Source organism: Malaya genurostris, chromosome 1, assembly GCF_030247185.1.
Source record: "Malaya genurostris strain Urasoe2022 chromosome 1, Malgen_1.1, whole genome shotgun sequence".
NCBI lineage: Eukaryota > Metazoa > Arthropoda > Insecta > Diptera > Culicidae > Malaya > Malaya genurostris.
In genome coordinates, this window is record NC_080570.1 from 130,691,536 (window position 1) to 130,716,278 (window position 24,743).

A 24,743-nucleotide genomic window follows, 5' to 3' on the forward strand; every position below is an offset into this window, starting at 1 on the left:
CAGCTCGACGAACTGAGCAAATGTCTGTGTGTGTGTGTGTATGTGTGTGTGTCTGTATGTGTGTTGTCAACTAAGAGGTCGAGATCTCAAAGATGGCTGGACCGATTTTGATCAAACTAGTCGCAAATGAAAGGTCTCCCCGTCACCCAGAACGCTATTGAATGGTTTTAAGATCGGATGTTTACTTTTTGAGTTATACGAAGTTTTATGTCAAAATTTTCAGTTTTTTGACAGTATCTGTCACATTTGACCTTGAAAACAGAATATGTTTCCAGACTTAGATTTCGCTCGGTAATACCTATCCATCAAGCCATAGATTGTTAAAATCCGTCCATTTTTAACGGAGATATCGATATTTTTGTGTAAGCCTTATTCCAGTAGAAGAAATTTTGAGCGCTGTATGAAAAAGCAATGCTTGGGAGCAACATGAAACACGATTTTCTATACTGTTACATATAATTGTTTCTAAGTACCAAAAAGACTGTGTACAGCATCCTTTTTTATGACAATTTGTCTCAGACCAATTTTAGCACGGTTCATTTTTGGCAACATGATCTTTCGAATATGGCATATGTAAACCAGATGATACCAGCATTATCGAGTTGGAAGTAATTCCATAATTATATTGATTTAAACTATTTACAGCAATAAATGCTGGAAGAACATGACTTCCATATACCATACGACTCAGTTCGTCGAGATCAGCGAATGCGTGTGTGACAAATAATTTCACTCAATTTTCTCGGAGATGGTTAAACCGTTTTCTACAAACTCAGATTCATATGAAAAGTCGTATACACCCAAACAAGGTTCCTGAATTACGTTTGGATCCGACTTCTGATTGCGGAACCACAGGATGATATGTGAAACGAAATTAAAATAATGCAATTAATTTTTCTCGTAGATGGCTGAACCGATCTAAGATTCAAATGAAATCTAAGAATCATCTATGATTCAAATGAGAGGTCTTAAAATCCTATAAAACCTCTTACTTTTTAGTCAGATCCGACTTCTGGTTTAGAAAATGCAGGGTGATTAGTATAAAAATGTCCATTTCACATAAATTAATCAGGTTTGCAGATTTGGATAGTCGATTACCAAATAAATTTATTTCAGTTTGAGCGGTATTCTTTTTTGGATTCGGAATGTACCCCCAAATTTTAATTCGCACTACAATTTCTCAAAGATGTCTACACACTCCTCAGGTGAATTTATCTGATTTCGGCTACACCGATTTTAGAATTCCGGTTCCAGTATCCAGTCGTTTCTCAAAGCTCAATCATTTTCTCAAAAAAGACCAAATCGAACTTCAAAAACAAATATTACAGGACTTAAGGGCCCATACAAATTGGTGAATTTTATCCGATTCTGGAATTACAGATGATGAGTTTATAAATTTCATGTAAATTGTTTGGCGTAATAATGTATGGCCATTCGAATCATTTTGGGCTATGCTAATTCCTTAATACCGGCTCTGGAAGTACCATAAATAATGACGAAAAACTCTAAAGTGGAACTTACTTCGACATCTCATGGAATGTTCAATCGATTGTCGCACGCTAAGATTGAAATTCGATATGTTTTGCAGTTTCGACATTACAGGGTAATGAGTGATTAAAATCTCAATTTGCCGTTTAAAACGACGATAATTAAAATAATGTCATGAGAACTAAAACACCTAAGAATATCCAAGCAAAAACACATGCGTATTGATAAAAAAAGGTATCATCTCACTGCTAGGTGGATTAATCACGTTTTTTTACTCTAATTACTGTAAAATTGAAATATTTTTGACGCACATATATCTCGGTCTCAGAAGACGTAAATTTACACACTTTTTTTTGAGGTGTGTAATCACATCCTCCAGTTATGTCTGCCATATTACCCATCCACCCTTTTTCATGTTTTTTATGTCAAACGAAATATTGACGTTAAAAAAATTATTTTGATTACACCTTACAGAAACTTCATCGGAAAACGATTAAACTTTATTTATCATAGGTAAAATATGTATTCTAGATACATAACAACATTTACAGTCTCAAATTCTACAGCTACTGAACTTTTTGGATTTAACGATGTCCGTGTAATATGTAGCATCAAATACGGAGTTCCAAGTTTAACGTAATGGCATTCCTTTTCAAAGGCAGCCAAAATATGCGTAGGTTAATCCTCAATGCCTGAGGGAAGATGTTTGATCACAGTTTAAATATGTAAGTTTACGCTAAGTTAAATGCTCCACATGTTGCTTTCGTACTGATTTTTTTTCTATTTCTCACTGGTGTTAATTTCATCTGGAAAAAGGAAAAAAGAGACGTCAAAATTCAGTACACATAAAATAAATTTTTGTGCTTGTATGTATATTTACAGGCGGATCGATGGTACTGTTTGACAGCGAAGAAACCTTAAATGAAAGAGTTCTTGTGTATGATGGTAGCATGTATTTATAGAAGCTGTCGTTTATCGTGTCGTGTATGTGTCATCATCCTTCACGTTAATTTCCTACGATTCCTACCATTTTGGCGTTGATTCGGAAGGTTGGCAGTTTTTTTGTCTACCGATGTTTTTGGGGTAGTAGTAGTAGTAGTAGTAGTAGTAGTAGTAGTTTGATCAATGACACTTAGTGCAATTCCGAATTGGGCCACATAATATGTAATCATGATGGCAATCTGTGCGTTTTTCACTGGAGTATAGAATTTGTCGATCGCTATAATACTATCGGAAATAACGAACAGTGCGCTACCAACTCCACAGGACAGTCGTATTGTATTCTGCAATAAGAAAAAAAATGGGAAAGATTCGTCAATCACATCCCGAACATCTCATTCGTTTCGATGGCAGCCGTACTTTCACGGTATCAATCCGGGCCCATGATCGCCAGCACATCGTGAGAAGGAGAGCACCGTAAATTGGAAGACAAATTTTAATGATTAATGGCAGGTTGTCAAACATGAGAACGACTGCGGCAGCTCCCAAACCATACAGAGGTAGCCCCAGCCAGGGCCTCAGAGGCTTGAAGCCGAAAGCCAATATGTAGAATATTTGAGCCACTCCGAATGCAGCCATACCCGCTTCAAACAGATCATAGTTCAGCAGTAGGTCACCCAGACAGGAGAAGATTAGTCCAGTTAGAATCCAGTGCTTGTACCGGTAGCTAAAAATTCAAAAGCGAATTGTCATTTTGGAAAAATAAATGAATCATATAATTATGAATACCTTTTCTTTAGCTGGATTCCTGTCAAAATGACAAATATCCACAAGCTCACGATTGGTAAGCATTTGAGTATGGTAGATGAAACCGACTGTCGTTCGGTTTGTCCAATCAGCGCAAAGTACAGGACCACTGTAACGAAGAATAGAAACATCCGAGGGGCGGCTACTTTGACCTGCAAGGAGATAAATTTGAGGAAATTAAAAATCGTGTGTCAGAGACATAACCACGAGATTGACGTAGGACTGCTGTCGACAAGGGGCAGATCACTTTAAAAACGCACATTTTTTTGGTACATATAAATCATCCATTTCAAGTAAAATCTCATTAGTTCTTTGTAAAATGCTTTGGATTCTGAATAAAAAACCAAAAGTTAGTTCTCCAACTTTCAACACAGTTAACAATTTTTTTCCACAAGCAAAATTTCGAACAGATCAGTTGCCACTCATTTGGCGAACGGCGCACAAAGAAAATCTGCCACTTGCTGATGTGACCTTCCCTTCAGCGCTAACGTTCCGCACCGAGTCGTGGCACCCATAAAGTTGGACGTCGTATGTATTAGTAACGACAATTATTATGATTGCGAAACGATTTTTTTTTAAATCAAAATAATGTATATGAGGAAGTCCAACTAACTCTTTGCTTGATTCTATGTAGAGAAACTGAAAATAGTTGGGAACTAAATGATTTGAACGTAATTGCGGATTATAACAGTATCATTTATGGCCCTTAGAACTGTCAATTTGTATATGTATTCTCTCCGTTGTCTTCATACTTTGATGAATTCAAAAGAGTGGTTCTAACGGCTACAGAAATAACAACGTATAGAATTTTGAGGTTACAAACGACCAGCAACTGAATGATGTAACCGCGGGATCCATTTCAGAAGATGATATTTTCTACGATATTAAACACTTTTCGGTGCATTTTATTCGAATGCTAACTTTATTTGCACGCGTTTGGTGCGAATTTCGCACTGCGAAAAGTGCACAAAGCTTATCATATTATTCTAGATTTGCAATGATGATTTTACCTTCGACCTTCGAGTTCTTTAATTGATATTTAGAGCCATTTGAACGGCTGATCTTGTATAACGTTCCCCATCGTTGTCCACCTTTTGTTTTCTTTTCCTCCAATGCAAACGACCACCAGCTGGAAGACGCAATCGCTATTGCTTGAAGCAGGGGTGGAAATAAGCAATTTTTTTGATTCACAGTAAATAAAAATAGTCAGTATTATCTTTTCATATCACATATTTATTGTAGATATTATAATGAATTTTGAAACCAAATTATTATTTATAAATTTTGGTTTTACCTCAAATTTAAAACTGTCTTCATCGTTATCAGTATCACTGTCTGATTCGGAATCAACATTTCAACAAAGTTAGGCTCGTTTTAATGCTAAATTTAAATGGCTGTCACTCCGGTGATATAATGGTATAAGTGACGTAAAAGTCAAAGCTGATTATCACTCAACTTTATCGGATATCAATAATTTTGGGCTCGTTGGGTGAGTTTATTTCGTCGGTCGCATCGAAATTCCATGCGTTAGCAATACCGTCGTAGTGGAGCATTATCATCAATAAAAACAGCTAATACATGCTGCAATGAATAATAATTATAATCATAAGAAAAACATGTCCAATCTTTGTGCGATGCACCTTATTTAGCTTGAATATCATACACAGAAGTACCAGGAGTGCAGGATTTTTCTACACCAACTCAAACGCACCTTTCAAACTTTGAATCTAAGTTTGTGAAAATCGTTCGATACCAGTTCCATTTTGGAGGTATAGAAAACTATATTTTTAAATTTCTACATCGTGAATAAAATGTGCGACAACAACAAAAAAGTTTTCTGCGGCCTAATACACATATTCAAGTTAACATGAATAGACATGAATGAAATATCTACTTTAAAAGCTTTTTATCAACAAATCCCTGTGTGTGATACTGTTTGAAACATAGCAAATTTCAAAAAGTGATTGAGCGTTACAATTGAAACTCTTCAAGTTTTTTCATATCGTTCATTTATATCCTGCTTTTACCTAATTTTGGACGTTCGCAGAGTCGGCCTCTTTAAGTAGTTTTGAATACGAAAACTGAATTAATATTTTGTGTGCCAAAAACGGATTGGAGCTTTCCAGAGCAGAAAACGCTTGAAGTCATTTTAGTGCGACAACAGAAAAAAAAAAATTTGAATGGGATAAAATCTTAGCCGGTACTTTTAGAGCAAATGTGTTGATTTTAGCATGGAAACGTGTTTCCCTCGGCTGCGGGGCTCATTCCACATTTTGAATGTGATATATTTTATCTAACAGATTCAAAATCGTTTGCTGTATTAATTAAACGTGTCCAGTGCGCTTGCAACCCCCTATGTAACCTACAAGTTGTTTTAAATCTAAAAGATTTTTGAATACTGAATATTGATGACGAACCTTTCATTTTAATCTAATTGTATAGCAACTAAATATTTTCATCTTGACGAATTATGTTCGATAATATATGTCTATTAAAATATTTTTCGGAATAAAAAATCATTCAAGTGTAAAAAATTACACTAATTATTGATATCACCAGGTTCAAAAAGTATTTTTTTTATAATTGAAATTACTAACGATATGACTATATTTAATTCTTGATCGTATTTGAATAGTTTTTATGTATGATCACGCAAACAATTTTAAACAAATCTTAAGGTGATGTTGAGCAAAATTGCACAAGGATTTTCAAGAAGTAGATAAAAAAGCTTTAGAATGATTGAATAGTTACTAATACTTTTTCCCGCTTTTGAAAACCTAATTATTAACAATTGTGCCGTACGCCAAGGAAAGTAATTTAACAAGTCTCAGAAAACACTGCCAAAAAATGTAGGGTTTAATATTCTTACAAAACTGTGCAAATCTTATTAAAATGGAGCACTCGTACCTCGTTCTTGGCTAAATGCGCCGAGAGCGAACGAAGCACATAAATGCGCGAACGAGTTTTTGTGAGAGCAGCTAAAGCTCTTCGCCTGTGCATGGTTGTCTTCTGAGAATGGGAACAAATTTGTCTCAGCGCAATAAAAAGAGCGCATAAGTTCTGCTGCTACTCTGTGTAATATACAATTCTAACAATTAAAAAAAATCTCAATTTTAGTTTTGTTACCCAGTTTTGTTAATCACCGTGTTTGGTTTTTTGATTCATATTCAGAAATCTTGATTCACATTCTCGTGCGCAAAATGGGCTTATTTCCACCTCTGGTTTGAAGTAAAACTCACACTGCACATGTTCAACAGCAGCTATGAACCTCACATTCGCCAATGACTGAAGTATCATATGAATAATGCCAGATGTAGCTCAACTTCCTGGAAGTAGATGGTGGTCTGCGCACTTGATGTGTCGTCGTTCATAGATTTTCATAGACTGAAGCTAGCAAACGTGAAACAGGGTCTATTTATAGATTCGGTTGATTTTTATGTTTCGTGTTGGGACCTATTTTTCTCTATTTAAACAATGTTAACGTAGTTAACGTATTATTAACAACAATCTTACACCTTCTTCCATTCGTTCCGTGAAAGTTTTAGAGAAAATACTCAAAAAGAGAAAAAGTTGTTAAGAACTTAAATCTGAAATAATTTCATTATACTTCCGCGTTGTGAAAAGAAAGACGTAGTCCTTCGTCAAACAATATTTCAGCTTTCCCTAATGTTCCTAACAAAGTGAAGTCAAGATGAAGGGTGCCAAGATCAGAATTAGGTCGGCCTGAATACGATGTATTTTTCATAGTGTTTAGAAAAACAGTACACTACTCGTTCTAAGGATAAACTACCGCTTTGAAGAAAAAAAATTTTTTTAATGCTTTCTATTCAAGTTTGGGATTCCTTCCAATAACCTAATTTCAGATTAAGTGGATCTACGTAGATTCCAAAAAACTCTATATCTACTCATCTTGCCACTTGAGTTAATTTGTTCCGTTCATTAGCTACATATTTGTTCCTAGATTTTTGACATTTTAGATTCAGATTGATGGACAAAGAACTCTATCCTAATATACATTAAGAATATGCAATAAAAATTGTGTGGTTGATCACGATGTGCATGATGGACACGTGTTTTTGCACTCACTTTAAACTTGTACATGCTGAATCGTATACAAGTTTGTACACAAGCGCAGTGGACATGTTTGAATAACGTGTTTCAAATTCGGGCGTAAGTCTGAGTACAAACATGTAAACAAGTGGGTTTGAGCTTTGCTTTTTGCGAAACTATTTCAACTAAAATTCCAGAACATATTATTCTAGTGAACATCTAAGACCTTTCCAAAGTTAGTCACTGAATTATCAAATTTTCTGGTTTTGTATGTTGGTGCTTGAACAAACTTTGTTGTTTGATTCAAGAGAGGTGTTTTGAGGAATTCCACAGTAATATATTAGAGAATATGAGTAATATGAGATACACTGTTAGGTAATTTATTTAAAACAGGTTTTTCAATTATCATTCATTTGTTCTTGTTCACAAGTAGCAAATTTCGTCATTAGAACCTATCAGAACGCTTTTTTAGGCTTACCGTGCTAATTTGAAATCGACAAATGTATGTCATAGTCCCAGATTCCGTTCCTACGCATAGCATTGTTAGGGAGTCTTCTTCAAATGATGATTCCATTGATAGCCCCTTTTCAATGATGGAATTTTCCATAGCACTCATGTCTTGTAACAATAACGCTCCTGGATTGGACAGAATTAAATTCAACTTGGTGAAGAATCTGCCCGACCTCGCAAAAAGACGTTTGTTGGAATTGTTCAACAAGTTTCTTGAGCAAAATATTGTTCCACCTGACTGGAGACAAGTGAAAGTTATCGCCATTCAAAAGCCGGGGAAACCAGCTTCCAATCACAACTCATATAGACCCATTGCGATGTTGTCCTGCATCAGAAAATTGTTCGAAAAAATTATTCTACGACGTCTCGACACTTGGGTCGAGACGAACGGTTTGTTGTCAGATACTCAGTTTGGCTTCCGTAGAAATAAAGGGACGAATGATTGCCTTGCATTACTTTCGTCTGACATCCAAATTGCCTTCGCTCAGAAGCAACAAATGGCATCTGTATTTTTAGACATTAAAGGAGCATTTGATTCAGTTTCCATTGATGTTCTTTCAGACAAGCTCCACCAACATGGACTCCCAGCGGTTATAAATAATTATTTGCACAACCTTTTGTCAAAGAAACGCATGCATTTTTCACATGGCGATTTGGCAACAATCAGAATTAGCTACATGGGTCTCCCGCAAGGCTCATGCCTCAGTCCGCTCCTCTATAATTTTTACGTGAATGACATTGACAGCTGTCTAGTAACCCCATGTACACTAAGACAATTGGCAGATGATGGCGTGGTTTCAGTTACTGGATCCAAAGCTATTGATCTGCAAAAACCATTGCAAGATACCTTAGATAAATTGTCCGTTTGGGCTGTTCATCTTGGTATCGAATTCTCTGCGGAGAAAACAGAGCTGGTCGTCTTTTCAAAAAAGCATGATCCCGCGCAACTTCAGCTTCATATGATGGGAAGAATAATCGAACAGGTTTTGACTTTCAAATACCTCGGGGTGTGGTTTGATTCCAAATGCACGTGGGGAGGACACATTAGGTATCTGATAACGAAATGCCAACAAAGAGTAAATTTTCTTCGAACAATAACAGGGTCTTGGTGGGGTGCTCATCCGCAAGATCTAATAAAATTGTATCAGACAACGATACTTTCAGTGATGGAATATGGATGCGTTTGTTTTCGTTCCGCTGCAAATTCTCATATTATCAAACTTGAGCGAATTCAGTACCGTTGTTTGCGAATTGCTTTAGGCTGCATGCATTCGACACATACAATGAGTCTTGAAGTTCTGGCGGGAGTTCTTCCATTAAAAGATCGATTTTGGGAGCTTTCATCACGCCTGCTAATAAGATGTGATGTGCTGAATCCCATGGTAATTAATAATTTCGAACGACTAGTCGAGCTTCGATCTCAAACAAAATTCATGACAGTATATTTTAACCATATGTCACAGGAAATCAACCCTTCAAGATATATTCCTATCCGTGTCAGCCTCCTAAATGTACCTGACTCAACTTTATTTTTCGACACATCCATGCAGCGCGAAGTGCGTGGAATCCCGGACCACCTACGCTCTATGGAAATCCCAAAAATATTTTCAAGTAAGTTCAGGCATATTAACTCTGAGAAAATGTTTTACACGGACGGATCGCGAATGGAAGAAGCGACAGGGTTTGGTATGTTCAACAATAATGTTTCGGCCTCATTCAAGCTTCAAGAACCTGCATCTGTTTATATAGCAGAGTTAGCAGCAGTTCATTATAGCTTGAATGTAATCGTCACATTATCTCCAAACCATTATTTCCTCTTCACAGATAGTCTGAGTGCAATTGAAGCCATTCGCTCAAACGCTGCTGGCAAAAATGAACCGTTTTTCTTGGGTAAAATAAAACAGTGTCTGAACGACATATTGAATAATAATTATCTAATCACAATAGTTTGGGTTCCGGCTCATTGCTCCATTCCAGGCAATGAAAGAGCCGATATTTTAGCCAAACGTGGTGCTATTGAGGGTGAAATTTATGAGAGACCGATTGCTTTCAACGAATTCTATAGCGCGTCTCGCCAAAGAACACTTGCCAGCTGGCAAGCTTCTTGGGATAAAGATGATCTGGGTCGGTGGATGCACTCAATTATTCCTAAAATATCGACAAAGGCATGGTTCAGGGGACTGGATGTGAGTAGAGATTTCATTCGTGTGATGTCCAGACTCATGTCCAATCACTACACGTTAGATGCACATCTCCTTCGAATTGGACTTTCCGAGACTAATCATTGTGCTTGCGGCGAAGGTTACCGCGATATTGACCATGTTGTTTGGACATGCGTGGAGTTTCGTGATGTCAGATCTCAACTAATAAATTCCTTGCGTACCCAAGGTAGACTATCCAATGTCCCAGTTCGCGACATTCTTGCTTGTCGTGACCTTCCATACATGAAACTTCTTTATCATTTCATTAAATCCATTGGAGTTCCAATTTAAATTTTATTTTATGTTAAACTGTTTTCTCTTTCATGAGTTCAACCAATAGCCAACTATAGGATATTGAATATAAGTGGTGAACTGATACAAACAATCCTGAAATAGTTATAAGATCATGTACAAAATAAATGTATTTTATTTAATGTAATTTAAAATAGCAACTCGCTTGATAAAAACAGTGTTTAGATTAACTAATGAGTACCAACATACTAATATGATATTCGAAATGTATTAGGTTTAAACTACTATGTATTGTGGATGCCACGGCGAAGAAAAACTTATGTATATTGCCTATGAAATAAACGTATTTATGAAAAAAAAAAAAAAAAAAATGTATGTCATAGAACCAGGCCCGTGCGCAAAAATCGTTCAAGGGGGGGGGGGGGGTTGGTTTTTTCAAGAGAGGGTTGAAGGGATGGTTCAAAATGAGTGAGGGGAGTACAATGGGGGGCTGGTTCAAGGGAAGGAGAATGGGGATTCAAGGGAGGGAGGGGGTTTAAAAAGGGTGGGGAAGGCGCAAAAATTTTAAAAGGAATGTCAAGTTTTTTTGCATAATATTGCAAAATTTTCCATAGGAGGGGGGGTTAAAACAAATCAAAATGATGTACAGGATAATGAAACATATGTCATGACTTTAAACAGTTCCCTAAACAAGAATATTAAAGGACAAATGAAAGAGTAAAATTTTCAAACGCATTAGACATGCATAAAAATATCAAGTTTGGCAGACCATCTGTTCTTGTGGTACTTTGCAGTGGATAAGATAGTTGCAGGAACTACGATCTTCTTAAGCTAATAAATCATCCAGGAGATTAGAGTTATTTAGCCGAAGGCCGTTTCGCCGAGAACAATTTCGCTAAAAGCTCCGTTCTGTTGAATACTATTTCGATGAAAGGATCATACAGTGATCTTGATATCGTATTCAAATCGATAAATAAATCGATAAATCGATCAGATAAATAAAACTGAAAGATAATAAGGAGTGTATCGATAAGTAGTTAGCAACATTCAAACAGTTATTATTCTGAAATGGCTTAATTTTTTGCAGTGTGTTTTGCGGTGACATGTTTGTTTACATGTCAATAACAGCTGCGCAATCGATTGGTTTCGGTACGGTTTATCGTTTCAATGATGAGTCGAATTGATCTGGAAATGGGTAAGAAAATTCTGCACACTTGGTGCTCAGAAAGTGGTGTCACGTACAACTAAATTGCAAAAAGGGTGAAAGTGCACCACACCAGTGTCAAAAATATTATCGAGAAGTTCGGTAAGACCCTTTCAACGAAGGATTTGCCCCGATCCGGTAGAAAAACGGGCCCGGCCGGGACTTTAAAGTGGTTGAGTACATCAGGAAAAACCCATCGGCGTCGAGGCGGGATTTGGCCAAGCGGTACAGCAAGTTCAGGCCAAAACAAGAGCGCGAGAACTATATAACCGGATTCTACAGAATAAAGACGGATGCATCCTGATCGACGACGAAACCTACGCCAAGGAAGACTCTCGAGCGCTGCCCGGACCGCAATATTATACGGAATCGGTGTACCAGGACCTGGACGACGCTGACACAACGGTGGCGATGGAAAAGTTTGGGCAGAAGGTGTTGGTCTGGCAAGCAATTTGTACCTGTGGTTTGCGGTCGTCGATTTTCTTCACGAAGGGCACAATTAACGCCAAGGTGTACGAGGAAGAATGTTTGAAGAAGAGAATGCTGCCACTGTACCGAAAGCATAAGGCTCCTCCTCTCTTCTGGCCGGATTTGGCTTCAGCCCACTACGCCAACTCCGTTCTACAGTGGTTGTCAAAAAATAATGTACAATTCGTGGAAAAGGACATCAACCCACCGAACTGCCCGGATCTTCGACCAATTGAAAGGTATTGGGCAATTGTCAAGCGGCACTTTCAGAAGGAAGGTACAATGTCCCAAAACATACAGGAGTTAAAAAAACTGAACAGCTGCCACCAGGAAAGTCACAAAAGTAACTGTGCAGAATTTAATGAAGCATGTCAAGTCCAAAGTGCGAGCGTTTCACAGAAACTAGGATTTTCTTCAATATAATCAGTGAAATGCATAAAAATGTAATTTTTCTACAATATATCGAAAGCTGATGTCAAAATATGTTTTTTTTCGCTTTTTTATTTAATAATCAATGTTGCTAACTACTTTTCGATACATTCCTTACATCACGGTACTGTGAGCTCTCACACATCGCGTCAAACAAATATCTTTTTGTACGTTAGAAACATTGAACGTCTCCTGCCTTATAGCTCTGATTTAGCTCCCAATGACCTTTTGGCCACACTTCAAAAATAATTTGTGTAGTTAATGTTTTTCAACGCCTGAAAAAGCGGTTTTAAGATTCTCTTTCGAAGTTGGAAAAGTATTTCAGAAAATTGTTCGATGACCAACAAGAATAAATCGATATCCTGTAAGAATGATATGAAATACAATAAACCTTTTGTTTTCAATTGTTAATCTCATCCACGTTAGCAAGTTAAATAAAATACCATACTCATAATAAAGGTTATTCGGTTTAATCGGTCCTCCAAATTTAGAACAGATGTTTTATATTGCCCGACGTTTCGATCATTAGTTTTAGTCTTTTTCGAGGGAGATATCCTAATATGCTTCAAGTCTCTTATGCCTACGATTAGTTGTTGTGATAAATTAGGTTCAAAAATCACCACTTAATGCTTGAAAATATTTAATTTTGTTCAAGAAGAAGCCCACACTTTTCTCGCGTATTGTTATTAGTCGGTAGTTGTTATTTCCACTCTCACTACCCAATACGTTTCTATTGAGTGTCACTTCGGATAGTCCATTCCGATCCCCTGTTTCGGATATCGTTATTCGGTACTATTTTATTGGAAAACATTGATCATGAACTATTTAAACTGTTGGTAGCTTTATTCCACATCAATGACTGTCTCTTTGATTTGACATATTTAGACTGGCAAAAAATGCGTGGAATATATTTTTTTCAAGCGGTTAAAAGCGCAAGCGCAAAACTAATCGATTCGTTCACAATCAAATCGATTTAACGCAAGTGTAGTGTGCTACTCTTCACTGACCAACTGATTTTTTTGGACAATAATAAATTATGCGATTAGAGTTAGTTCTCCAACTTTCAACACAGTTAACAATTTTTTTCCACAAGCAAAATTTCGAACAGATCAGTTGCCACTCATTTGGCGAACGGCGCACAAAGAAAATCTGCCACTTGCTGATGTGACCTTCCCTTCAGCGCTAACGTTCCGCACCGAGTCGTGGCACCCATAAAGTTGGACGTCGTATGTATTAGTAACGACAATTATTATGATTGCGAAACGATTTTTTTTTAAATCAAAATAATGTATATGAGGAAGTCCAACTAACTCTTTGCTTGATTCTATGTAGAGAAACTGAAAATAGTTGGGAACTAAATGATTTGACCGTAATTGCGGATTATAACAGTATCATTTATGGCCCTTAGAACTGTCAATTTGTATATGTATTCTCTCCGTTGTCTTCATACTTTGATGAATTCAAAAGAGTGGTTCTAACGGCTACAGAAATAACAACGTATAGAATTTTGAGGTTACAAACGACCAGCAACTGAATGATGTAACCGCGGGATCCATTTCAGAAGATGATATTTTCTACGATATTAAACACTTTTCGGTGCATTTTATTCGAATGCTAACTTTATTTGCACGCGTTTGGTGCGAATTTCGCACTGCGAAAAGTGCACAAAGCTTATCATATTATTCTAGATTTGCAATGATGATTTTACCTTCGACCTTCGAGTTCTTTAATTGATATTTAGAGCCATTTGAACGGCTGATCTTGTATAACGTTCCCCATCGTTGTCCACCTTTTGTTTTCTTTTCCTCCAATGCAAACGACCACCAGCTGGAAGACGCAATCGCTATTGCTTGAAGCAGGGGTGGAAATAAGCAATTTTTTTGATTCACAGTAAATAAAAATAGTCAGTATTATCTTTTCATATCACATATTTATTGTAGATATTATAATGAATTTTGAAACCAAATTATTATTTATAAATTTTGGTTTTACCTCAAATTTAAAACTGTCTTCATCGTTATCAGTATCACTGTCTGATTCGGAATCAACATTTCAACAAAGTTAGGCTCGTTTTAATGCTAAATTTAAATGGCTGTCACTCCGGTGATATAATGGTATAAGTGACGTAAAAGTCAAAGCTGATTATCACTCAACTTTATCGGATATCAATAATTTTGGGCTCGTTGGGTGAGTTTATTTCGTCGGTCGCATCGAAATTCCATGCGTTAGCAATACCGTCGTAGTGGAGCATTATCATCAATAAAAACAGGTAATACATGCTGCAATGAATAATAATTATAATCATAAGAAAAACATGTCCAATCTTTGTGCGATGCACCTTATTTAGCTTGAATATCATACACAGAAGTACCAGGAGTGCAGGATTTTTCTACACCAACTCAAACGCACCTTTCAAACTTTGAATCTAAGTTTGTGAAAATCGTTCGATACCAGTTCCATTTTGGAGGTATAGAAAACTATATTTTTAAATTTCTACATCGTGAATAAAATGTGCGACAACAACAAAAAAGTTTTCTGCGGCCTAATACACATATTCAAGTTAACATGAATAGACATGAATGAAATATCTACTTTAAAAGCTTTTTATCAACAAATCCCTGTGTGTGATACTGTTTGAAACATAGCAAATTTCAAAAAGTGATTGAGCGTTACAATTGAAACTCTTCAAGTTTTTTCATATCGTTCATTTATATCCTGCTTTAACCTAATTTTGGACGTTCGCAGAGTCGGCCTCTTTAAGTAGTTTTGAATACGAAAACTGAATTAATATTTTGTGTGCCAAAAACGGATTGGAGCTTTCCAGAGCAGAAAACGCTTGAAGTCATTTTAGTGCGACAACAGAAAAAAAAAATTTGAATGGGATAAAATCTTAGCCGGTACTTTTAGAGCAAATGTGTTGATTTTAGCATGGAAACGTGTTTCCCTCGGCTGCGGGGCTCATTCCACATTTTGAATGTGATATATTTTATCTAACAGATTCAAAATCGTTTGCTGTATTAATTAAACGTGTCCAGTGCGCTTGCAACCCCCTATGTAACCTACAAGTTGTTTTAAATCTAAAAGATTTTTGAATACTGAATATTGATGACGAACCTTTCATTTTAATCTAATTGTATAGCAACTAAATATTTTCATCTTGACGAATTATGTTCGATAATATATGTCTATTAAAATATTTTTCGGAATAAAAAATCATTCAAGTGTAAAAAATTACACTAATTATTGATATCACCAGGTTCAAAAAGTATTTTTTTTATAATTGAAATTACTAACGATATGACTATATTTAATTCTTGATCGTATTTGAATAGTTTTTATGTATGATCACGCAAACAATTTTAAACAAATCTTAAGGTGATGTTGAGCAAAATTGCACAAGGATTTTCAAGAAGTAGATAAAAAAGCTTTAGAATGATTGAATAGTTACTAATACTTTTTCCCGCTTTTGAAAACCTAATTATTAACAATTGTGCCGTACGCCAAGGAAAGTAATTTAACAAGTCTCAGAAAACACTGCCAAAAAATGTAGGGTTTAATATTCTTACAAAACTGTGCAAATCTTATTAAAATGGAGCACTCGTACCTCGTTCTTGGCTAAATGCGCCGAGAGCGAACGAAGCACATAAATGCGCGAACGAGTTTTTGTGAGAGCAGCTAAAGCTCTTCGCCTGTGCATGGTTGTCTTCTGAGAATGGGAACAAATTTGTCTCAGCGCAATAAAAAGAGCGCATAAGTTCTGCTGCTACTCTGTGTAATATACAATTCTAACAATTAAAAAAAAATCTCAATTTTAGTTTTGTTACCCAGTTTTGTTAATCACCGTGTTTGGTTTTTTGATTCATATTCAGAAATCTTGATTCACATTCTCGTGCGCAAAATGGGCTTATTTCCACCTCTGGTTTGAAGTAAAACTCACACTGCACATGTTCAACAGCAGCTATGAACCTCACATTCGCCAATGACTGAAGTATCATATGAATAATGCCAGATGTAGCTCAACTTCCTGGAAGTAGATGGCGGTCTGCGCACTTGATGTGTCGTCGTTCATAGATTTTCATAGACTGAAGCTAGCAAACGTGAAACAGGGTCTATTTATAGATTCGGTTGATTTTTATGTTTCGTGTTGGGACCTATTTTTCTCTATTTAAACAATGTTAACGTAGTTAACGTATTATTAACAACAATCCTACACCTTCTTCCATTCGTTCCGTGAAAGTTTTAGAGAAAATACTCAAAAAGAGAAAAAGTTGTTAAGAACTTAAATCTGAAATAATTTCATTATACTTCCGCGTTGTGAAAAGAAAGACGTAGTCCTTCGTCAAACAATATTTCAGCTTTCCCTAATGTTCCTAACAAAGTGAAGTCAAGATGAAGGGTGCCAAGATCAGAATTAGGTCGGCCTGAATACGATGTATTTTTCATAGTGTTTAGAAAAACAGTACACTACTCGTTCTAAGGATAAACTACCGCTTTGAAGAAAAAAAATTTTTTTAATGCTTTCTATTCAAGTTTGGGATTCCTTCCAATAACCTAATTTCAGATTAAGTGGATCTACGTAGATTCCAAAAAACTCTATATCTACTCATCTTGCCACTTGAGTTAATTTGTTCCGTTCATTAGCTACATATTTGTTCCTAGATTTTTGACATTTTAGATTCAGATTGATGGACAAAGAACTCTATCCTAATATACATTAAGAATATGCAATAAAAATTGTGTGGTTGATCACGATGTGCATGATGGACACGTGTTTTTGCACTCACTTTAAACTTGTACATGCTGAATCGTATACAAGTTTGTACACAAGCGCAGTGGACATGTTTGAATAACGTGTTTCAAATTCGGGCGTAAGTCTGAGTACAAACATGTAAACAAGTGGGTTTGAGCTTTGCTTTTTGCGAAACTATTTCAACTAAAATTCCAGAACATATTATTCTAGTGAACATCTAAGACCTTTCCAAAGTTAGTCACTGAATTATCAAATTTTCTGGTTTTGTATGTTGGTGCTTGAACAAACTTTGTTGTTTGATTCAAGAGAGGTGTTTTGAGGAATTCCACAGTAATATATTAGAGAATATGAGTAATATGAGATACACTGTTAGGTAATTTATTTAAAACAGGTTTTTCAATTATCATTCATTTGTTCTTGTTCACAAGTAGCAAATTTCGTCATTAGAACCTATCAGAACGCTTTTTTAGGCTTACCGTGCTAATTTGAAATCGACAAATGTATGTCATAGAACCAGGCCCGTGCGCAAAAATCGTTCAAGGGGGGGGGGGTTGGTTTTTTCAAGAGAGGGTTGAAGGGATGGTTCAAAATGAGTGAGGGGAGTACAATGGGGGGCTGGTTCAAGGGAAGGAGAATGGGGATTCAAGGGAGGGAGGGGGTTTAAAAAGGGTGGGGAAGGCGCAAAAATTTTAAAAGGAATGTCAAGTTTTTTTGCATAATATTGCAAAATTTTCCATAGGAGGGGGGGTTAAAACAAATCAAAATGATGTACAGGATAATGAAACATATGTCATGACTTTAAACAGTTCCCTAAACAAGAATATTAAAGGACAAATGAAAGAGTAAAATTTTCAAACGCATTAGACATGCATAAAAATATCAAGTTTGGCAGACCATCTGTTCTTGTGGTACTTTGCAGTGGATAAGATAGTTGCAGGAACTACGATCTTCTTAAGCTAATAAATCATCCAGGAGATTAGAGTTATTTAGCCGAAGGCCGTTTCGCCGAGAACAATTTCGCTAAAAGCTCCGTTCTGTTGAATACTATTTCGATGAAAGGATCATACAGTGATCTTGATATCGTATTCAAATCGATAAATAAATCGATAAATCGATCAGATAAATAAAACTGAAAGATAATAAGGAGTGTATCGATAAGTAGTTAGCAACATTCAAACAGTTATTATTCTGAAATGGCTTAATTTTTTGCAGTGTGTTTTGCGGTGACATGTTTGTTTACATGTCAATAACAGCTGCGCAATCGATTGGTTTCGGTACGGTTTATCGTTTCAATGATGAGTCGAATTGATCTGGAAATGGGTAAGAAAATTCTGCACACTTGGTGCTCAGAAAGTGGTGTCACGTACAACTAAATTGCAAAAAGGGTGAAAGTGCACCACACCAGTGTCAAAAATATTATCGAGAAGTTCGGTAAGACCCTTTCAACGAAGGATTTGCCCCGATCCGGTAGAAAAACGGGCCCGGCCGGGACTTTAAAGTGGTTGAGTACATCAGGAAAAACCCATCGGCGTCGAGGCGGGATTTGGCCAAGCGGTACAGCAAGTTCAGGCCAAAACAAGAGCGCGAGAACTATATAACCGGATTCTACAGAATAAAGACGGATGCATCCTGATCGACGACGAAACCTACGCCAAGGAAGACTCTCGAGCGCTGCCCGGGCCGCAATATTATACGGAATCGGTGTACCAGGACCTGGACGACGCTGACACAACGGTGGCGATGGAAAAGTTTGGGCAGAAGGTGTTGGTCTGGCAAGCAATTTGTACCTGTGGTTTGCGGTCGTCGATTTTCTTCACGAAGGGCACAATTAACGCCAAGGTGTACGAGGAAGAATGTTTGAAGAAGAGAATGCTGCCACTGTACCGAAAGCATAAGGCTCCTCCTCTCTTCTGGCCGGATTTGGCTTCAGCCCACTACGCCAACTCCGTTCTACAGTGGTTGTCAAAAAATAATGTACAATTCGTGGAAAAGGACATCAACCCACCGAACTGCCCGGATCTTCGACCAATTGAAAGGTATTGGGCAATTGTCAAGCGGCACTTTCAGAAGGAAGGTACAATGTCCCAAAACATACAGGAGTTAAAAAAACTGAACAGCTGCCACCAGGAAAGTCACAAAAGTAACTGTGCAGAATTTAATGAAGCATGTCAAGTCCAAAGTGCGAGCGTTTCACAGAAACTAGGATTTTCTTCAATATAATCAGTGAAATGCATAAAAATGTAATTTTTCTACAATATATCGAAAGCTGATGTCAAAATATGTTTTTTTTCGCTTTTTTATTTAATAATCAATGTTGCTAACTACTTTTCGATACATTCCTTACATCACGGTACTGTGAGCTCTCACACATCGCGTCAAACAAATATCTTTTTGTACGTTAGAAACATTGAACGTCTCCTGCCTTATAGCTCTGATTTAGCTCCCAATGACCTTTTGGTCACACTTCAAAAATAATTTGTGTAGTTAATGTTTTTCAACGCCTGAAAAAGCGGTTTTAAGATTCTCTTTCGAAGTTGGAAAAGTATTTCAGAAAATTGTTCGATGACCAACAAGAATAAATCGATATCCTGTAAGAATGATATGAAATACAATAAACCTTTTGTTTTCAATTGTTAATCTCATCCACGTTAGCAAGTTAAATAAAATACCATACTCATAATAAAGGTTATTCGGTTTAATCGGTCCTCCAAATTTAGAACAGATGTTTTATATTGCCCGACGTTTCGATCATTAGTTTTAGTCTTTTTCGAGGGAGATATCCTAATATGCTTCAAGTCTCTTATGCCTACGATTAGTTGTTGTGATAAATTAGGTTCAAAAATCACCACTTAATGCTTGAAAATATTTAATTTTGTTCAAGAAGAAGCCCACACTTTTCTCGCGTATTGTTATTAGTCGGTAGTTGTTATTTCCACTCTCACTACCCAATACGTTTCTATTGAGTGTCACTTCGGATAGTCCATTCCGATCCCCTGTTTCGGATATCGTTATTCGGTACTATTTTATTGGAAAACATTGATCATGAACTATTTAAACTGTTGGTAGCTTTATTCCACATCAATGACTGTCTCTTTGATTTGACATATTTAGACTGGCAAAAAATGCGTGGAATATATTTTTTTCAAGCGGTTAAAAATAGCAAGCGCAAAACTAATCGATTCGTTCACAATCAAATCGATTTAACGCAAGTGTAGTGTGCTACTCTTCACTGACCAACTGATTTTTTTGGACAATAATAAATTATGCGATTAGAGCCCACAGGTATAGAACCGACCTTCGACCACGATTTCTGTAAATTTATCTACAGCTAATAACTGAATTTCCCCTTCGCTTCGCTAACTCACCATCGAACCAATGTCTGGGCGCGCCATTATCAGTTTAGCATTCGTTTAGATTAGCCTGCTCTTGTTTTGAAGCTAAAGACGGTAACCTATTCTTGAGCGAATATCAAGCGCTGCTAACTGCTGATACCGTAGCTCTGCACCAAGTCGATTTTTAATTTCACGCTAGATTCGTCTATAAAGTGAGGTTTGCTTTTTAACACTGTTAGATCGTTTTTTTACGTTTTATAAAGATGAAAAACAAACACGACGCGAAGTTGATATGCTTTGATTCGTGGTTAGAGTGCGCGTCGAATAATAAATTCCCGTATTCTATTCTGATTTCAATAATTGAAAAACTCAAAGATCACTTGCACATTGCAGCTCATATTTACGCTTTTATCTTCAGCTGAATGAATGATTATGCACTTTACAGCTCATTCGCCGATGCATTTACACTGATTGGACGCGAGAATGAATGAACGGCATAGCGATGCGAGAAACGGTAACAAACTGACCCGACCGGCGCAACGTGTCTGAAGGTACTGACTGACTGACTGACTGACGAAGGTTGCGGCGTAGCGTAGTATGTATACATGGCTAACGCAACGAATCGTTGGACTTGATTTTTTTTCGCCAACGCAGAATGAACTTGGACTCCTGCAGTTGGCTTAAATTGGAAATGGTTCTCCAAATTTTGCGATTAATTTCTACTTCAACATAAAATTCGTAAGGTAGTTTTACAGTTATATTTCGCATGGTAAAATTATCAGAGTTTTCACTATTTCGGGAATGTAATAAAATAATTCGATAGTCCCACGACAAAAGGGCCTAACTGCAAATGAGAGCCTCTCTTTGTTTACCTTCTCTTTTGATTATTACGGAGCCATTATTGCAAATTCTCTAAAGTTTCCAATATAAGTCGAAAGCTTGTAGTTTTAACTTGAAAGTTTTGCGAATAGTAAAGTGTCAAATATGAAATCAGTTCGGTAAATCGTGAAAGAAAAAGTAAACAAAGAGGAACTGTCATTTGCAGTTAGGCCCTTTTGTCGTGGGACGGTCGAATTAACTGCGGTAGGACGAAAAAAAATTACCTACCATAAAATGTTTTTTTTTTCAGATTTGCTTGTAAAGCTAGTTAGTATAATTGTTTGAGTGAGGTTATTTGTTGGACAAGATAAAAAAGCAGTTCACTTTAATTGGGCGCATATTTGCTGCAAAATACCAGAACAAAAGCTTACTATCAAAAAAGAACTTCATGTTCGAATCCTAAAGATTGAATCTGTACTGGATCAGAGCCGGCAAAACTTTTAAGTCAAGGTGGGGTTTACCCACTATTTTGAAGCATTCCTCAGTACTAATGTAGATACTATTAAAACACGACATAATATAGTCTTGAACGATTTTATTTATTATTTCTTATTATTATATATATTAAAAGTATTCTTGATGTTTTCTGTTCCAAATTTATGGTGGATAGTTACAGTTAGCACCAATCTAGGAATATTGACCGTGAATGAGCGCAGTGGACTTACGACACTTTGTTATTTTGCTTATTATATTAAGTAACTAAATATTCCACTTTCTTCCCCATAACTTGTATAGACATTTTAGACATGCACTACTTACTTTACTATTAATTTTGTTACGAAGCGTTGCAGTTTTTGTATGTTATAGGCGTTACGAAGCGTTACATGCGTTACTTTTTGGTATGTTATAGGCGTTATGAAGTGTTACTTTTTTGAATGTTATAGGCGTTATGAAGTGTTACATGCGTTACTTTTTTGTATGAAATTGGCGTTAAGAAGCGTTACATGCGTTACTTTTTTGTATGCTATAGGCGTTACGAAGCGTTACATGCGTTATTTTTTTGTATGTAATTGGCATTAAGAATCGTTACATACGTTACCTTTTCGTAAGTTATAAGCGTTATGAAGCGTGTTACTTTTTTATATGTTATAGACGTTACGAAGCGTTTCTTTTTTGTAAGTTATAGGCGTTATGAAGCGTTACATGCGTTACTGTTTTGTATGTTATAGACGTTATGAAGCGTTACATGCGTTATTTTTTATATGTTATAAAAGTTGTGAAGCGTTACATGCGTTTCTTTTTTGTAAGTTATAGGCGTTATGAAGCGTTACATGCGTTACTTTTTTATATGTTGTAGACGTTACGAAGCGTTACATGCGTTACTTTTTTGTAAGTTACAGGCGTTGTGAAGCGTTACATGCGTTACTTTTTTGTATGTTTTAGACGTTATGAAGCGTCACATGCGTTTTTTTCGTATGTTATAGACGATGCGAAGCGTTACATGCGTTATTTTTTGTATGTTATTGGCGTTAGGGAATGTTAGATGCGTTACTTTTTTAAAACTTATAGACATTACGAAGTGTTACATATGTAACCTGTTTTTGTAAATTATAGGCATTTCGATGACATTGATGATTAAATTTTACGAATTATAATTCGAACTGCTTTCTCATCCATATTATAGTCCGTAATTGACCCTCAGTGCCTACTGACTATTCACTGATCTTAAGAAAAAGACCGAGGGAAAGAAATTCAACTGAAATGACAAAAATTTTTCTATATGCGATTTGTGTTTTAGTCTTTGTTAAGACGAAGAGCCGTCGTGAGCTAGTTTTAAATATGATCAGTATTTAACAGGTAAACAGATCGGAACATTGACATGCGAATGCAATTACGTAATTAAAAACCGCGAAAAAGGTACCGCAGAGACTAAATCCTAACCAGAGCAATTGCTTTACCAATCATATTTAGATTGCTAAATGTTAAGCCTATTTTGAGCCCAAATACAAATGCTTCTACAGCATCGAGAAGTTGGATAAACGTTGGAATGATTGTATTGCCTTTGAAGTAGATCACATTGATGAATAAAATAGACTTTCGTCCAAAACATTTGTTTTTCGTAGTTAGTCACACGACTTATTGAGTAATCTATCTAGTAGTTCTAATAAGATTTTTAAATCTCGCATATTTTCATTTTCATCCTTCTTTCATACAATGAACATGTAATCACTGTGGACGTTGATTTTTCAATCGAGTTACGAAAGGCCGAATATTATATACCATTCAATTCAGTTCGTTAAAAATTGAAAAAAAAAACCTAATTTTCTTGAAGATACCAAAGCCAGTTTTCACCAGCTTATATTCAAATCAGGGTTGAAAAAAAAAGCAAATTTTTTGATTCACAGTAAATAAAAATAGTCAGTATTACCTATTCATATCACATATTTATTGTAGATATTATAATGAATTTTGAAATCAATGATTGTTGAGAAGATAAATTTTGGTTTTACTTAGAATTTAAAAAGGTCTTCAATTTCATTTCCCGCAATTTAAAACATAATCGCAATTTTAGTTTTGTCACTTAATTTTTTAATTCACGGTGTTCGGTTTTTTGATTCACAATCGGAAATCTTGATTTACATTTTCATGCGCAAAATGGGCTTATTTCCACCTCTGATTCAAATGAAAGGTCTGAGGTCTCTTCTAAAACGTTATTCGGATTCAACTCCCGGTTCAGGAGATATTGAGTGTTAAAATTTACAAATCGTCATATAAGTGACGATGTAAACAATGTTCCAATTCTTCCAAGCTGGATACAAAATTGAATCTAAATGTTGGAACTAACATCGATTTCCCATGTAAATATCGACCAGTAAAGCTTTGTTACACAACTTGATGAACAAGGAAAGGTATTTAATTTTAAATTGTCATCTTGAAAGTGTTTGTGCTGTTGGAAATCTGTTCTTAGTTACTGCTCGATAATCGAACTGCATCATAATATTATGATTGGTCTGTTTTTCTCTCGAAGTTATAAAACAGAAATCCCACAAATGCAGAATAGAACAGCATTGCGACGGGCTTTGTAAGCAGTAAATTAACTTTGTGTTGATTATGCGTCGATTTAGTACTATCACAAAGTCAAGTGAAACTTACCATGAAACTCCATCCTAAGCTATCGAGGAAAAATGCCATACAAAGTTGCCGAGCTTATCAATAGTTTTATCGCTTTCGTTTATTGATTTGTGTAACTCACTAGGTAATGTAAAAACAACTAACTCTTAAATGTTGTTGACAGATGAAATGCTTTGGTTAGTTAGGCAATCCACCTAAATTCCTTGTTTTCGCCACTTGGTTGCACAATTATTCATTGGTTTTATTATGACAGCTCGTCGTAAACCGAGTATCATTTCATCGCGTTGGTTGTAGGTGGAAAACTGAATACCAAAACAAAACGAACGTCCTTTCACCTTCGCTTGCTCGGAAACCGTGAACCT

General features: G+C 36.3%; 1 protein-coding gene across 3 annotated transcripts; it reads right to left on the bottom strand.

Moving 5' to 3' along the window:
• Positions 1-1,966: 1,966 nt before the first annotated feature.
• On the bottom strand, positions 1,967-24,695 carry LOC131425789 (lysoplasmalogenase-like protein TMEM86A). 3 transcript variants are annotated; one of them, XR_009229029.1, is made up of 5 exons: positions 24,403-24,692; positions 3,217-3,386; positions 2,848-3,154; positions 2,369-2,771; positions 1,967-2,294 (listed from the first exon to the last, which is right to left on the bottom strand). XR_009229029.1 is itself a non-coding variant. In XM_058587948.1 (5 exons), exons 1-5 carry the CDS (start codon positions 24,439-24,441, stop codon positions 2,269-2,271), a joined length of 798 nt encoding a protein of 265 aa, XP_058443931.1. In that variant the 5' UTR covers positions 24,442-24,695; the 3' UTR covers positions 1,967-2,268. The 3 variants fall into 3 exon arrangements, 1 of the variants encoding a protein (XP_058443931.1); XR_009229030.1 differs by lacking the exon at positions 24,403-24,692 and adding an exon at positions 20,464-20,993; XM_058587948.1 differs by having other exon boundaries at positions 2,516-2,771; positions 24,403-24,695.
• Between the last annotated feature and the right edge of the window lie 48 nt (positions 24,696-24,743).

Excerpts from the sequence above, each read along its gene's own strand:
- LOC131425789 (XM_058587948.1), bottom strand. The coding sequence starts at position 24,441 with ATGGCATTTTTCCTCGATAGCTTAGGATGGAGTTTCATG. Across the intron at positions 3,387-24,402 it reads GCTTAGGATGGAGTTTCATG|GTCAAAGTAGCCGCCCCTCG; the intron begins GTAAGTTTCACT and ends ATCTCCTTGCAG. Across the intron at positions 2,295-2,515 it reads TCCGAATCAACGCCAAAATG|ATGAAATTAACACCAGTGAG; the intron begins GTAGGAATCGTA and ends TCCTTTTTCCAG.